The sequence below is a fragment of the Leopardus geoffroyi genome, chromosome E2, assembly GCF_018350155.1.
Source record: "Leopardus geoffroyi isolate Oge1 chromosome E2, O.geoffroyi_Oge1_pat1.0, whole genome shotgun sequence".
Classification (NCBI taxonomy): Eukaryota; Metazoa; Chordata; class Mammalia; order Carnivora; family Felidae; genus Leopardus; species Leopardus geoffroyi.
Genome location: NC_059335.1, coordinates 16,803,347 through 16,820,548, shown reverse-complemented (window position 1 = coordinate 16,820,548; position 17,202 = coordinate 16,803,347). Strand labels below are relative to the sequence as shown.

At 39.2% G+C, this 17,202-nt stretch overlaps 1 protein-coding gene across 13 annotated transcripts in view; it reads left to right on the top strand.

Annotated features, from left to right (window-relative positions):
• Positions 1-2,512: 2,512 nt before the first annotated feature.
• ZFP30 (ZFP30 zinc finger protein) overlaps positions 2,513-17,202 on the top strand; it is a 59,075-nt gene continuing 44,385 nt past the window's right edge. The window contains exons 1-7 of one of the 13 annotated variants that reach the window (XM_045440945.1): positions 2,878-3,019; positions 3,205-3,344; positions 3,550-3,621; positions 5,826-5,924; positions 9,723-9,808; positions 12,193-12,319; positions 13,306-13,404. In XM_045440945.1, the coding sequence (XP_045296901.1) occupies positions 9,800-9,808; positions 12,193-12,319; positions 13,306-13,404 (235 nt within the window). In that variant the 5' untranslated portion in view covers positions 2,878-3,019; positions 3,205-3,344; positions 3,550-3,621; positions 5,826-5,924; positions 9,723-9,799. Of the gene's footprint in view, positions 2,811-2,870; positions 3,020-3,204; positions 3,374-3,549; positions 3,622-5,825; positions 5,925-9,722; positions 9,809-11,944; positions 12,320-13,305; positions 13,405-17,202 lie in introns of those variants that run through there. The other 12 variants (XM_045440946.1, XM_045440959.1, XM_045440948.1 and 9 more) reach the window with 12 other exon arrangements.

Below are 17,202 nucleotides of genomic sequence, written 5' to 3'. Positions count from 1 at the left end.
GAGAGAGAGAGCAAGTGCATGAGTGAAAGAGGAGCAGAGAGAGAATACCAAGCAGGCTTCATGCTGTCAGTGCAGAGCCCAACGTGGGGCACTCTGAGCCAAAATCAAGGTCACTCAACTCACTGAGCCGCCCAGGCACCCCAAGACTGATCTTTTAACTACAAGTGTTCAAAGAAACTTTTATCATCCAAGAGTGATTGAAAACATTGAATTCATCCAAGATTTCATCTAAGTGCAGTTAAAAACAAAAACAAAAAAACCCTCATATGCAGATGAATATTGCAAGTACATTTATAAGAGAAAATAAAGTGCCCTTCTTTTGTGTTATGAAGTCCTATTAATTTCAACTTCCTGATTATATACTCCTACAATCTTATACTCATAAATAATGATAATTTTACATCCTCGTTTCCAGTATTTTTGTGCCTGTAATTATTTTACTCACTTAAATGCCATAGCACCACATTTTTGAGAGCACACTTAGTGGCCAAGATGCTGACCATCAAAATCCCACAACCTAGTAACACAGTGATCCATGCTGGGAAGGAAAGATTATCCTTTGCCCTTCAAGATTCTTCTGGCTGATCTAAGAGTTAAACTGACACACCATAAATTAACAGAAGATAAACAAACAAAAGTTTAATAAAACATATACTTCCTGTATACAAGGGAGAGACCTAGGAAAACTGTGTGGCTCCCTGAAATGGCCAAAGCCATCACCTTAATTACCATCTTCAGTTAAAGACAAAAGATGTTGGGGTGGAGGCTCAGTTATGGGAGGTTACCAGGAAAAGCATATTAAATAAGGATAAGGTTGTTATGCAGATTTAAGTCCATGCCTTCTCCAGGGATAACATTCTAGAGATTTAGGTACCGTCTTCTTCTTGGTACAGTGAGGGAGACACCCTTAAAAATAGAGATTTCCCTTACAAATGTAAATGTTTCTTACAAAAAGGTAACTTGTACTCAGTTTCAGAGCTTCTGTGTTTGCAGTTCCTTAAAAAAATAATCAGCCTATAATAATCCTTATGCTAAAGAGACACATTTTGGGTGGCAAATTCTGCTCCCCTACACCCACAAACATGGTATCCATGCAAAGCAAGAACCAGAAGTACAGGCCTATCAAAACCGTGCCAGAAATAACACACAATGGGGCTTCAGGGAGAAAATATTTTACCTCTACTCATCTTAGGTTCTCTGCTAGGGCTCTGCAACAAAAAAGACAGATTAACAGGAGACATAAACAATTTATTAACATGTGTGCACATGTCTTATGGGAGAAAACAAGAGTAACTCAAAAGTGGTGGCTTAGCACTCTAGCTTATACAGCATCTTTAACAAATAATATGACTGTAGAGAAATGACAGGATAAAGAAAAGCAGTTTTAGAATCCCAAGTGTGGCAGTCTGTGAAAGGAAACTAATGGGAGTAAAATCTATTTGCAGATTCCTTTGGTACCATCTATGGGCTAAGAATCTAGAGCTGTCTCAAACAACTCAACAAACTCAACAACAGGGTATAAAACTCAAACAGGGTATAAAACGAGAATTTGTACCCTGAATTTAGGCAGAAATGGGGGAGGGCAGAGAGAGCTTTCCTGACTTTCATGCTTCTAAATTGCTTTCAGCTCAAAACAATTTTTTTTGTCCAAGAGGCATATATAGAGGTGACATACTCTGGTTACCTTCACAGCACAGCCATCTTCAAGGATACACACAATGTGAGGCACTTCATTGTTACAATAAAAGAAACCAGCTCCAGATGGAGTCATTTTACCCCTGGAGAGCAAACCAAGATTAACAATTTTAATTCATCAACAGTTGCAGTTCCAACCACTCCCACAAATGTGACCTTTGAACAGTCAACCTGAAATTTCCTGAACAGCACTAGTAATCTGCAAAATAAGACTCCTGCCTATTCCCTTCCCTCAAAAAGATGACCTGGCCTGAAACAACCCTTTCTTTTCTTTTGCTAATAATTTCCTTGCCCCATCATCCTGCCTGGAAATCCTTCCATTCTGTAAAACTCCTAGGAATGTCTATTTACTAGAAGGGATGCTGCCAACTCATGAAGAGTTAAATAAAGCCGATTAGATCTAGCCAATTGAATTTGTTTCTTAATGCTACAAACCACAGAGACTTCAGAGATCCCTAGTCAGGCACAATCATGCACACAGTGTTCTCTGTGGCGCTTTCTCAGTCTTACATCCAAAGAATGACATATGCGGGGAAATCGCTCCATGTAGGAAAAAACACAACCCAGTCTGCAATTACACTCTCAGGCACTTGGCGGTACCACGCCAGTCCCTCAGGAAGCTCCACGTGAACCACACACAGGGCACTGGGTATCAGTCAGGGTCCCCGTTACGAGCCTAGAGATCTGGATACCCAGGCCCAAGCCGGGCTCCTGGCTCCAACCTTTCTTACCTGCACCCCTTTCCCTTCCCCTACCCTCCAGCGATTGTGGCTCCAAGAGGCTCCCTGACCTCAGTAGAGGACAGGGTTCGCCGCCCCCCCCCCCCCCCCCCCCCCCCAGCGCCTGCATACTCGGAACGGAAACTGCAACTCCCCGGAGCCTCCACGCTCCTCTTGAGGGCGGTGCGGTGCTCGCGGTTCAAACCGAGGGCGGAGCCGAGAACCGAAAGAGGAAAGCCAGAATACGTAGCTTTTGTGATTTTGGACTACTGTTCCAAAAAGGGAGCAGGGTCGGATTACCCTTGGTAGCACCGATCACTCACAGAGTCACCATTACGGGCCTGAGGAGTCCTGGCCCTGCAGAATTATGCTTCTCCATTCCGCAGGCCAGCCACGGTAATCTGGCCCCATTTCCCCCCCGCGAGCGCTTCTGAAGAGCCGAGGCCCTTCCCCCGCCCCCTGTGCGCTTGCGCACTCGTGCCGAGATAGACACTCTAGAAGCCCGACACAGCCGACTTGAGGGCTGGGCGGTCCTCAGAGCCAGTGGCGGCCGGAGTGCGCGGACTGCTTTTCTGAAGGACTAGATTCCGCGAACCCGACCCGGGGTGGGTCCTGGGGCCTCGGGCTACTGTGCGATTCTTCCCGAGTGAGGGCTTGCAGTCAGAGACACGGACGGCTTGGGTTTAAATTCGTGCGCCAGTAGCGCCGCTGGGCCGGGTATGTGGGCGCGGCCTGTTCTGCAATGCGAGACCCTGCGGTCCTACTCACCTCGGTCTTCTCTACCACCCAGGCCTGGCTGTAAGAGGGAAGTCGGAGGTGGAGCCCCAGAATAAAGGTCCCCTGCAGAGCGCTGGAACCAGATTCAGGGCTGGCCTGTGGGGACGGAACGACCCCTTGGACCGAAGAAGACGCAGTGGGCCGTCCCAGGCGGTGAGCAGTAGCGACGATCAAGCTATTGGGTACCCAGAGCTGCGAACCCGGACTCGGGTGACCACAAACCTTTCCTCGTTTGCCTCTGGTTTCTGTTTGTGCATGCCTGTGGCGATTAGCGAGGGGCGAGGGGCAAGGGGCAGAGCGGGTGGGTTTTGACGGACTAAGAAAAGCCTGGGGTGTAATGAACACTTTGCTTCCCTAGCCCTGCCAGTCTCCAGAGAAGGCCTTCGAAGTGAAACGAATCGCTGCCGCGCCTCTAAAAGCCAGGTTCTGTGTGAGTTTGTGCTGATTCTTTGTTTCCGTGAAATGATTTGATTTTATGGACACTGGGCTTTTTAAATTTTCTTCCCTTGGAATGTGCTGCTTAAGAATGATCTATTCATTGATTTGTGCTTTAAGATTTCCCTACCTAGTTAATGGCAGAGGACCTAATTAATAGATAACACTTCTTAGTGCCCGTCTAATACAGTTCTACGTTTAGTTTAACCATATGCTATATATTCTGATTATGGAAATGCCCCTTTTGGAAGTGAAAGTTCATGCTTTGTTTTCGACTGTGATTTGTTAAGGAGTAGTTCAGGGTTTGTTTAGATATCTTCAATGATTGATTCCAGAGTAGGGGTGGGAATTTTTTTCCAAGAGACTCCGCCATTGGAGATTTTTGGTAACTGCCAGATGGGGTAGAGATTTGGTAGCATGAGTTTATTTTGCTTATTTTTGACAAATACAAAATGGTATATGTTTAACGCATAAATGTATACATGTTTCAGTATATGTATACATTGTGGAATGGAATGATTACCACCGTCAGACTAACATCCATCACCTCCCATAGTTACTTTTGTGTAAATAACTATGGTGAGTGGTGAGAGAATACTTAAGATCTACTCTTGTGGCAAATTTCAAACGTGTGTGGTGAGAATACTTAAGATCTACTCTTGTGGCAAATTTCAAGCCTATAATACATTATCATTATTTATAGTAACCATGTTGTACATTAGGTCTTCAGAGTTTACTTATGACTGAGAGTTTGTAGCATAAGTTTATTTAGGGCATGTTATTGGATAGACTGAAGTGTATAAGGTATTTAAGAATTTTGAAGCTAGGGGTGCGCCTGGGTGGCTCAGTCGGTTAAGCATGGGACTTTGGCTCAGGTCATTATCTCGCGGTCAGAGAGTTCCAGCCCAGTGGCGGGCTCTGTGCTGACACCTCGGAGCCTAGAGCCTGCTTTGGATTCTTTGTCTCTCTCTCTGCCCCTCCCCTGCTGGCTCTCTGCCTCTCTCAAAATAAATAAACATTAAAAATATATAAAAAATAAAAGGATTTTGAACCTAGGTTAAGAGAATTTGAATCCTGCCCACCACTTAAATCTGAGGGAGTTTGAGCAATATTTCTGTGTCTCAGTTTCTTCATCCATTAAATCAGAATTATAATAGTATTTATGTCGCAGAGTGGTTTTGAAGATTACCTGAATTAGCACCTGTAAAGCTCTTAGAGGAGTACCCCGCACATTAGAAGACTGCTTAACTAATATTAACTATTGGTATTAAATGATGATTGTTAGTCATTCTCTATCAGTTTTCTGTATTCCCAAGAGTAATGAAAATGTGAGCTTAATTAGGATGGATGCTTGCTAGCAGGAAAATGAATCACATGCTCAAATGGACCAAAAGAGGAGTTCTTAACATGAAGTCTTTGGACTGTGTTTATGGGTTTTCAGGCCAACAAAAATCTAAGATTATGTACAGGATTGTTGTATATACTTGTTGGTAATTTGGTGGGGAGGAAGTCTGTCATTTCATGGTACTAATCAAAGTTGTGTAAGACCCAACAAGGTTGATTCTTACTGGTGTAGAATCGAAGTTTGGGATAACTGGGAATGACTTTTGTTATAATCTTTTATAAAAGTAGCATCCAGCAATATGGAAATGGTTAAGTAGCTCACACTCCATCCATGTGATGCGATGTTATACGATACTAAAAATTCTATTTATTAGTAATTTAGTCATTAGAAAAATATATATGTATATAATGTAACATTGAAAAGTATTTATTCTGAATAAAAATCTTTAAGAAATTAAGTTATATATGTATCTTGAACACTAAGATAACAATTTATAAGATACATTACAAGGGTTTAATAACTAGTGTATTAACTGGAGCCCAGTAGAGTTAAGCTCAAATATTTGAGCAGATGCTATGAAATAAGCATTTTTTCCCCTGTCTTTAGTTTGGAAAAGCATTGTGATCCTTCACAGAAGGTTCTCAGGTGTTGACGAAATACAATATTCAAGAATTGGTAGCGCGGAGGCTCATGGTTCATGGGTTCTAGCCCCTCATTGGGCTCTGCACTGACAGTGTAGAGCCTGCTTGGGATTCTCTCTCTCTCTCATTTCCCTGTTTTTACCACTTACATAGGCCAATTTAATCACAAATTTTTAAAAACATTTTATTTTTCTAAGTAATCTCTACATCTAGTGTAGGGTTGGAACCCACAGCCCCGAGATCAAGAGTCACTCACTCTGTGGACTGAGCCAGCCAGACACCCCTAATCACAGTTTTCTTAATGACTATAAGGTATCCCATTCTCCCAAATCATTAAAAAATTATTTTTAGTGAGAATAGCTTTTTATAAATTTTTATTTATTTATTTTTAGCTTTGAAAAATACTTTGTGTGTGTGTGTGTGTGTGTGAGAGAGAGAGAGAGAGAGAGAGAGAGAGAGCGCATGAGTAGGGGAGGGGCAGAGAGAGGGAGGAGGAGAAAGGAGGCTTTGTGCTGTCAATGCAGAACCCCAAACAAACCATGAGATCATGACCCGAGCCAAAATCAAGAGTCAGACACTTAACCCACTGAGCCACCCAGGCGCTCCAATGAGAATAGCTTTTTAAAACGATATTTCCGATGGAATTAATGCAGGCTTGTGAAATAAAATTATCCATGGTCCCAACATCCAGAAATAATCACTATTAATATTTAGAACATATTTTCCCAAAATATTTCTACAAGCATGTATTTTTGTGTACGATTTTATTTCTGAATAATGGTATAACCCTAATTAAAAATTTAAAAGAAATCAAGACCTCTAGTTCTTAGTTTAATTTTTTAAAGTTTATTTTATTTTGAGAGAGACAAAGACACAGTGCTAGTGAGGGAGGGGCAGAGAGAGAGGGAGAGGGAGAATCCCAAGCAGGCTCCTTGCTGTCAGCACAGAGCCCTGTTGTGGAACTTGGTCTCACAAACTGTGAGATCATGACTTGAACCAAAACTAAGAGTTGGGCCCTTAACCGACTGAGCCACCCAGGAGTCCCCCTCTAGTTCTTAGTTTAAAAGAGACATTCAGTGTCCTCATGGATTTTTGAATCATGGATCTATGGGGAAAGGTAAAATCCCAGTAGTCCCCTTCTTGTTTGAGAAATCTTCCAAGCAATTACAATTCTTTTTTTTTTTTTTTTTTTAATTTTTTTTTTCAACGTTTATTTATTTTTGGGGCAGAGAGAGACAGAGCATGAACGGGGGAGGGTCAGAGAGAGAGAGAGAGAGGGAAACACAGAATCGGAAACAGGCTCCAGGCTCTGAGCCATCATGAGCCATCAGCCCAGAGCCTGACGCGGGGCTCGAACTCACGGACCGTGAGATCGTGACCTGGCTGAAGTCGGACGCTTAACCGACTGCGCCACTCAGGCGCCCCTACAATTCTTAAGATAGAAATGGAAATTAAATTGAGAGACTTAATTAAAATTAATTTTAAAATGTCAGAATTGAAATATAGAGATTTTTTCCTCCATCTATTGATATCTGTTTCATATTGATGATTTAAAAAAACTAATCATATTGGGGCGCTTGGGTTACTCAGTTGGTTAAGCGTCCAACTTTGGCTCAAGTCATGATCATGGTTCGTGAGTTCGAGCCATTGTCAGGCCCTGTGCTAACAGCTCAGAGCCTGGAGCCTGCTTTGGATTCTATGTCTCCCTCTCTCTCTGCCCCTCCCTACCTGGTGCTCTGTCTCTCAAAAATAAATTAATGTTAAAAAATAATAAAAACTAAATAAATAAATAAAATAACTAATCATATATTGTTTTGTAAACTGATTTTTTTCCTTCAGTGTATCTTGAAAATACTTTCTATTCCTTAACTGTTTTCTAAAACTTAGCATTTAATGATTACTTTAGTGTATTCCATTTTATGAATGTTTTATAAATTATTTAAGAAATCAGTTACTGGGTGGTAATGTTCAAACTGCCCTCGAGCAATTCTTTCAACAGGCTTTCTGTGTGCTATTACTTACCCAACTTTTCACTTCATGGTCATTTCAGAGACAGGAACACTTTTTACCAAGTGGGATATAGGTGACACTCTGTGAATTGTTTGGCTGAATTTCTGAAGGATTCTTTACAGTATGAAGTAGACCATAAAATTTAATTTTACCTGCCATTTCTTTCTTGGCCTTTGTCCCCCACATCACTATGGAGAGGAAGGTGATGTTAGGGCTCCAGGAAACTGAGTCTATAGGTTTCTGGAGATTGGGTTATTGATAAGATTGCCCTCTTTTTTTTTTTTTTTTTTTTTTTTTGTCATTTACTAAGACATATGTAAACTGATGGAGACTCATGTCCTGTATGACTGTGATCTCTATCAGTTAACCATTTGTTTTCTTCCCTTTCCTTTGTTCTTGGGCAGCCAGAAGGGTCTGAGGAATATCACACATATCCCACCTGGGGGGGGGGGGAGGGAAGGGTTTGTGAGGTATTAGCTTGCCTTATGCTCCCTCATCATATACATGTATGTTTATGTAAGTAGTTTTCCTGCCAAATATACAATTATACTATAAAACTATTTCCTAACCTACCTTCTACCAGCAATTTGTAGTTACCATCTTTCCATTATATCAAATAAGAATTTTACCTTCATTTTTAGTATTTTTTTTAATTAAAATTTATTTTACTTTTTTAAAGTTTACTTACTTACTTTTTTAGTAATTTCTACACCCAACATGGGGCTTGAACTCATGACCCTGAGATCAAGAGTTGCACACTCTTCACTGAGCTAACCCGGCACCCTCATTTTTCATGGGTTTTTAGTACCATTGTGTGAATACACAATAATTTATTTAACCTGCTAAAAGATATTTAGGTTCTTTACAGCTTTTTTGGTCCCATTATAAACACTTCCCACACATCATTCTACATCATACCTTAAGTGTCCATTTCCCCACAACTTTAGTAGTAAGTAGTATTATCAATTTTTCAAATCTAGTCCAATTCCTTTAATATGGATTTCCTTAGTTATTAGTTAGTTTTAACGAATGAGTTATTTCTACTTTCTAGAGAATTAGCCATGGTCAGGTTTCACAAGTTCACTTTTCCCCAGCCTGGGTTCCAAGAGAGATGGGTTGATAAATGAGATCATGCAGGTAGTATTGATGATTCTGAACAGATATGTAGTGACTGGTGAGCTCTGAGGGCCTGCGAATGGTAGTTCATCCTCCCCCTGGGAAGGGATCCCAGTGTGCAAGTATAGTTTTCTCATGATAAAGACCGCTAGCATGGGCTATGCAAGTTTTTCTCAAATTGTGACATTTGGACGAGCAACATCAAGTATCACTTGGGAACTTGTTAGAACTGCAAATTCTCAAGCCCAACCCCAAACACCTACTAAATTCCAAACTCTAAGAGTGAGGCCCTGCAAACTGTGTTTTAATAAGCCCTCCAGGGGAATCTGATGCACACAAAGTTTGATTACCAAACTTTGTTGCTCATTATGATAACCTGGCAGAAATTTTATAAAATCTGAGGGGAATTTAAAAATCCTGATTCCCAGGTCACACTCTGTACTAATTAAATAAAAATGAGAGATGTGAGCCAGGCATCAGTATATTTTAAAGACCTGCAGGTAATTCCAGTGTCTAGCAAAGTTTAGGAAATTCTTGTCCATAGTATTTTCTATGTTTAGGTTTAGGGAGCCCAGCCACATTCCTGAGTCTTAGAAAGAAGTTCTGGGTTAGATGATGTAACCACTTCTTGGCTGGGAAGGTGGGAATGGAGGGAAATGGATCTGCTCAGGACAGGCCTAGACAATCCATTCTCAGGTCCAGATCAGCCTCCCTGGGGCAGGAGACTAACTGGAAACACTCCTGCTAAAGTATATGAATATGTGCTTCCATGCAAGAGAGTCTCTGCTCTGTGTCTGTCCTTGTGCAACTGATTTTCCTGTGGATTTGAGGACATCTGTTTGTCTAAACTACATCCTACCTCTTATAACTTGTCTGTGTGTTGCTGGGGGGAGAGGGTTGTAGGAAGGGAGTAGTAGTATGGCTTTTTAAAATTTGGGAGCTCTGAGGCAATTTTGTTCTTATGGCTTTACCTTCTTCCCCCAGCTCTAGCTTCTATGGACTCAGCTTCTCCAGCAAGTGACCTTTGAGGAAAACTAACCAGTTCTTGCAACTCCAAAATCATGGCTCATGTAAGTTGGTGTTTCTATTTAAAGTATGGTGATTTTTTTCAGGTTATGTGAACATTCTCATTAGATATCCTGAAACTTCTTAATAGAGCCCCACCCAACAGCTTCTTCCTAGTCTTCTATTCTAGCAAGAGATGGAATCAGGCAGCCCAGGCCCCTTCTGTTTGCCTCTCTCTTCTCCATCCATGTCCATGTGTATATTGACCAAATTATTCAGCATCTCCTAAATGTTCAGTCTTTGCCTAGAGCAGAGATAAAATAGAAGTGAAGTCCATAGAGGAAATTGTTTGATCTGTGCGACTCAGTACTGGAGATCACTTTAGAGCAGCTCCATCTAAAGGAATTATAATATGAGTTACCTATGTAATTTAAAATTGTCTAGTAGTCACATATTAAAAGTATAGAATTAGTGTCGTTTTAAAAATTTTAGAGATATACAAAGAGAGAGCGCACACTAGTTGGGGATAAGGACAGAGGGAGAAAGAGAGAATCTTAAGCAGGTTCTATGCTCAGAGTGGAGCCTGATGTGGGGCTCGATCCCACAACCCTGGGATCATGACTTCAGCTGAAACCAAGAGTTGGACACTCAACTGACTGAGCCACCCAGGCATCCCAAAGAATTAGTGCCTTAAGTGCAGTAGGCAGCATATCATCTCATAAAGAGTATAGAATAATATGCAAGGCACTTATGTCATCTTGAACTTTTTAGTAGTCTCATTAAAAAAAAGTAAAAAGTAACATGTACAGTTAATGTTTTATTTAATTCAGTATATATAGTCAAAATGTTATCATTTAAAGTGTAATCAGTATGGAAATTATATTTTACATTTTTTTCTTTCTAAAGTCTTTAATATCAGGTATGTATTTTATAATTATAGCACATCTAAATTTGGACTAGCCACAATTTAAGTGTTCAATAACTACATGTGTCTAAGTTAGAATACTGGACATTGCAGCTTCAGAGATTTTGTATAACTTAAATTTTAAATATGACTTAATATATTTAAAAGTATAGAAACATATGAATATAATCATTACTAAGTCTAACACAAATGGACCATTGTTTAGTAAATTAAAAATATTCAGTAAAATATTTGTTATAACAAAAAATGCTAATGATACAATGATGAAGAGAGGTCTGGAAGAAATTTTTAGTTTTATACAAACTCTACTTTTTAAATTTATTTTTTTATGTTTTTGAGAGAGAGAGAGTGCAAGTGGGGGAGAAGGGCAGAGGGAAGAAAGAGAGAGAGAGAGAGAGAAAGAATCTTAAGCAGGCTCCATGCTGAGCATGGCTCAAAGCAGGGCTCAACACGGGCTCTATTCTACGACCCTGGAATCTTGACTTGAGTCGAAATCAAGAGTCAGACACTCAAGCGACTGAGCCACTCAGGCACCCCCAAACTCTACTTTTTAAAAATAGAAATTTTATGGTTCATTTGGAAGGGGAAAAAAATCCATCAATTTTTTTTCTAATCCTTAAAGGAAAAGGAGTTAGAATGAAACACATTTATTGAGAATTTTTTTAGGCCCATTTAAGCCCATTGCAAGCAGTGTTTTTATGATCACTATTCCAGTTAATTGTGAAATTCTGATTAATTTATGTGAACATATCTAGAAGTAAATAAAATTATGTATCCCACAGTGCTTAATTAAGGGAAGTATCCCCCTTCCCACGGGAAGTTTTGTCTCTAGCAGTGGTTGGCAAACTATAGCTCATGAGCCAGATTCGTCCCTTGGCCTGTTTTTATTTTTATTTTTTAAAATTTTTTTTTTTTTTTTAATTTTTTTTTTTCAACGTTTATTTATTTTTGGGACAGAGAGAGACAGAGCATGAATGGGGGAGGGGCAGAGAGAGAGGGAGACACAGAATCGGAAACAGGCTCCAGGCTCTGAGCCATCAGCCCAGAGCCTGACGCGGGGCTCGAACTCCCGGACCGCGAGATCATGACCTGGCTGAAGTCGGACGCCCAACTGACTGCGCCACCCAGGCGCCCCTATTTTTTAAAATTTTTAAAAATTTCTTTAATGTTTATTTTTTAGCATGAGTAGGGGAAGGGCAGCGGGGAGGGAGACACAGAATCTGAAGCAGTCTCCAGGCTCTGAACTGTCAGCGCAAAGCCTGATGCAGGGCTCAAACACATGAACCACAGGATCATGACCTGAGCCGAAGTCAGACCGACTTAACCGACTGAGCCACCCATGTGCCCCCCTTGGCCTGTTTTCATACAGCCTTTGAGCTAATTATGTTTTGAAGGAATTGTTTAAAAAAAGAAGGGAAAAGGAAAGGATATGGAACAGACCATATGTGGCATGCAAAGCTTAAAATATTGGCCCTTTACAGAAATAAATAATTTTAGAAATAATACATGGTTTTGTCATTTCAGCATTTGGTGATGTTCAGAGATGTGGCTGTAGACTTTTCTCAGGAAGAGTGGGAATGCCTGAACTCATATCAGAGGAATTTGTACAGAGATGTGATATTAGAGAACTATAGCAACTTGGTGTCAGTGGGTAAGCTTATCTGTGTCGTATAATTTAGAAATTCATAGGACTGAATTTCACGGCTGTCTTTCTAGAAGCTAGCTGAATATTTTCTTTGTATTTTGGAATAGGCACCTGCAGCCATTAAGCATTTAAATAGCTCCTTCAGCTTCCCCGATAATTTAGTGACCTTTATGTCTTTCTTTGCCTTCTCCGTAATTACTTCTCTTTAATGACAGCTAGATATAAATTCTGAGACACTTACAGAAAAACCAGTTATCAAAGAAATCTGGTTTCTTATTACTATACATGGTCTATTATCTGTTACTTCACCTGAATGTGAGTAGGAAGACCAGAGGTATCTGGCTCCGCATATCTATTTGAAAAGCTTATACAACATATGTGTTGCTGGGTTGAATCAACAGTTTATTAAAACTCAAGTGGACCATTGAATTTACCACAACAGACATATTACCTTTTAAGTGATTTATGCGTAAAAGTTTAAAATACATGAATTTTGCATTTGATATTGGATGAATATCCTGGCAAGAAACTAATTATTTTCCTCTTAGCAAAAGAACAAAAAATAGCAAAAATATCTAATAAAAGTCCCTAATAAGTATGCATAGCGTGTACTGTGTACTAAACACTCATCCAAACACTTTACATTTATTAAATCAAACCTCACAACAGTCCTTTGGCTAGATACAGTATTTCCTTTTTACAACAGAAAAATAAGGCCATAGTGACCCAGGTAGCAGAGCCAGGATTTGAAAACCAGTGTTCTCAAATCATTATTTCTTCTTTAAAAAAAAAAAAAAAAATCATTCCTTCCTCTTAAGAGACAGAGTTTGTATGAGTTTAAATAAGACAATGTTCCTACTTCTGTTCTTGTTATTCCTTGTGATCCTGAAGTAACACTATTATGAATGTTTTTTTCAATCCCATTACTCTATTTCATTCTGCAGGCTTGATCAAATAAATTCTTTATTACATACCCTTATGTTTTTTTCAAGCAGGGTGTACCATTTCTAAGCCAGATGTGATTACCCTACTAGAGCAAGGGAAAGAACCCTGGATGGTTGTGAGGGATGAGAGAAGAAGAAGGAGCCTAGGTGAGTAAGTGCTAATCAGGCAGAGATACATGGTTATGGCATGGCATGGCCTACTGGTTGGGAAGGAAACGCACACCATAGATACTGGTAATGAAGAAAAGACCTGAAACCTGGGAAGAAAACTTAGATCTCAGCATGAGCCACCAAGGAAATTTCATCTGTACTATGGCTTGCTACTTGTTTCTTCACTTCTATTTCCCTGTCATTTCAGTGGGGGAAAGCTTTCTTCCATAATGACAACCTTTTTTTTAAATAAGGAAAATTTTTTAAGTGTTTATTTATTTATTTTGAGAGAGTGAGAAAGGGAGAGAGCATGGGCAGGGGAGGGGCAGAGAGACAGGGAGAGTGAAAATCCCAAGCAGGCTCCATGCTTAGCCCTGAGCATGGTGGGTTCCATCTCACGAATGTGAAATGACGACCTGAGCTGGTATCAAGAGTTGGGTGCTTAATGGAATGAGCCACCCAGGTACCCCTGTAATGACAACCATTTTACCTGTACTTTGGATCTAATTTGTTTCCAATCCATTTTTTGTATATGTATTTCTTCATTGCTCTTTTCATAAAGTTTACATTGTAGTAGGGAAGTCATACAATAAACAAACAAATGGGTTACCAAATATCATAAGTGATTAAGTATTATGAAGGAAAGTATCTTATGTGGATCCTGAGAAACTTAACAGAAGACCATGGGGGAGGGGAAGGAGAAAAAAAAGTTAGAGAGAGAGCCAAACCACAAGAGACACTTAAAAACTGAGAACAATCTGAGGGTTGATGGGGGGTGGGAGGGAGGGGAGGGTGGGTGATGGGTATTGAGGAGGGCACATGTTGGGATGAGCACTGGGTGTTGTATGGAAACCAATTTGACAATAAATTTCATATTAAAAAAAAAGAAAGGTAGGGTAAGAATATGGAGAATTATGATGGGTGAGTTGGGTAACTTTAAATAGGGTGGTCAGAGAACAGGAAGCAGTTTGAAGAGGCTCTAGCTGGTCAAAGATGGAACTATTTGACTATACACATAACTGCAATATGTTATAATACATAAAATATGCTTAATTCCATACATTCTTAGTGTTACTAATAGTAAATTGTTCACCATTGTAAACTACTAGAGATTTAACTTCTTGGAAAATATAAATATAAAGGAAAAGAAGTATTCTGCATTCCTTATAAGAACTGTACCAATAGGTATTAGATGGATGTTTTTCTTAAAAGTATTCAGTGAATAAATGAAAGATGACAGAATTAGAGTATTACCATTTTGGAACCCATAATGAACAACTGAATCTAGGCATTGAACATCAATACTGATAATGTCACAGAAATAGAGAAAATCAGACATACTTCTTCTAATGAAAGGACACAATATCACCTATGAAGTAACTTTGCCAATAAAATTGGTCCTAAGTCTGATCAAGTTTCTAAAGCCAACTACCAGTTTATGGGAAGAAGATAGAGGAACATGTTCTACTGCCCCTTAGGAATATAGTCCGCAAAATTAAGAAATGGGAAACACTATGGGGTCAAAACCGTTTCTTCAACAAATAAATTACAAGGGAAATTGAAAGATTGCAGGAGAACCAACCTATAGATTAAAAGACATGTAAAAGACCTGTCAACCAGTTGTATTCTATGGACTTTTTGGGGGGATAAATTTACTATTTTTAAATTACTTAAAATTTTATCTTTGAGACAGTTGGAAGTATGAACACTCATTTTTGATATTCTTAAAGAATTAGTGTCCATTTTTTTAGGTTTGGATAATGGTATTATTAGAAATAAATCCTGTAAGTAGAAAAAATGAATATATGGTATTTGTGTCAAATAATATGAGAAGAGTAGATTGGGGTGTGCATTGGCCTGGGTTGGTCAGGGGTTGATGGTTGTTCAGGCTGGGTCATAGATGTGTAGACATTTATTAAACTATTCTACTTTTGTGTATGTTAAAGTTGCTCTGTGGTAAACTTTTAAAGTTTTTGGGAAATGAAGAGAAAATGAGAGATGAGACCGTGTTAAAAATATATACAACTCTTTGAAGGAATTCTACCATAAAAGTAGACACATAGGATACAGGAAATGTCTTCTATGATGTGAGGTATTAGAACATATTAAATGTTGAAGGGAATGATTTCAAAGAAATGAAAATTGATGGAGTAGAAAGATAGATAATATTGTACGGAATGGCCTTCAGTAGATGGGAAAGAATAGGAGCCAATTTATGAAGAAAACCCATGCTTATGGCAATGATATGGACACAGGTTGATTGAATAATGTGAAGGGGAGAATATGTATTTTTCTTTCAGTTGCTTCTGATTCCTTGTTTAAGTAAGCAGTAAGATTATCAGCAGAATGTGAGGATTATTTAGTATTTTATTAGGATTCAGTATGGATTATTTAGTATTTAGTAAGTATTGATTCTCAGAAGTACAATTCTGTGGTCATAGGGTTTTAATATTTACAGACTTCTTGATACATTAACCCTGGTGTTAATATAACCAATACTGCCTCTGTCATAAATATTCTGTATTCCATATTATCTTGTATCAGTAACAACAAAGAAAGGTAATGAAAGACATCATACCTCAGAAAACAAATTAATTCTGTGACCAGGTAGCATGATCCTCGTTTTCTTTTTAATTTAAGCTGATACCCTGCAAAAGGAAAGAACATTTCTCCTTTCATATTGATCTAAGATGGGCTAACACTGTTTTCATATTAGCATTGTTTACTAAAGTTCTTGATTCAGTAGAATCCAAAGTAGTGTTTGGTTTATTAATTTTAAATAGTTAAATATTTTACATATATTTTAAAAATCAAAATATTAAAATTCCTTACCATAGGCCAGTCTTTGGATGTTTAGTTTGGCCTTTGGTTTCATTGTAGGTCCAGCCAATTTTTTCTTGTTTAGATCATATATATATTACATAGGCTATTATTTCTAGTTTCAGTTTAAAAAAATTTTTTTTTTCAACGTTTATTTATTTTTGGGACAGAGAGAGACAGAGCATGAACGGGGGAGGGGCAGAGAGAGAGAGGGAGACACAGAATCAGAAACAGGATCCAGGCTCTGAGCCATCAGCCCAGAGCCTGATGCGGGGCTCGAACTCACGGACCGCAAGATCGTGACCTGGCTGAAGTCGGACACTTAACCGACTGCGCCACCCAGGTGCCCCTCTAGTTTCAGTTTAAAGTAGAACAAGAACCTAAAATATTCAGCTTTGTTTTTATAGAAATGATTGTCTTAGTAGCTTGCAAGGATAAGAACTGGCATAAACAAATATGGCTGACTTTTTGTTTACAGAAATCATAAGATTACAGTTCAGTGTTCATACTATAGAGTAGTCTCCTAGGTGAGAATTCTCAACGTGCCAGGGTCTTAATCTGGCATGTCTTATAACGGGTGGGGGCATATATGAGAGTCTCAGGTTCACTATATCCACTTTCAGAATTTTTTTTTTTAATGAAAACCTTTAAATTTATAGGATGTGTGTGTGTGTGTGTGTGTGTGTGTGTGTGTGTGTGTGTGTGTGTTTTAGATTTTATTAAGTAATCTCTATACCTAATGTGAGGCTTGAACTTACAGCCCTGAGATAAGTGTTGCATGCTCCAACAACTGAGCCAGCCAGGCACCTCTATAGGATAAATTTTATAACTTGTTCTACTTTGTGGTGTGTGTGTGTGTGTGTGTGTGTGTGTGTGTGTGGGAATATGGACATTTTGTCTTAAGTTCGTGTATATTTATATATATTTTGTGTACTGTCTGCTCATCTCCTTTATTCTATTTTTCCATTCCATTGT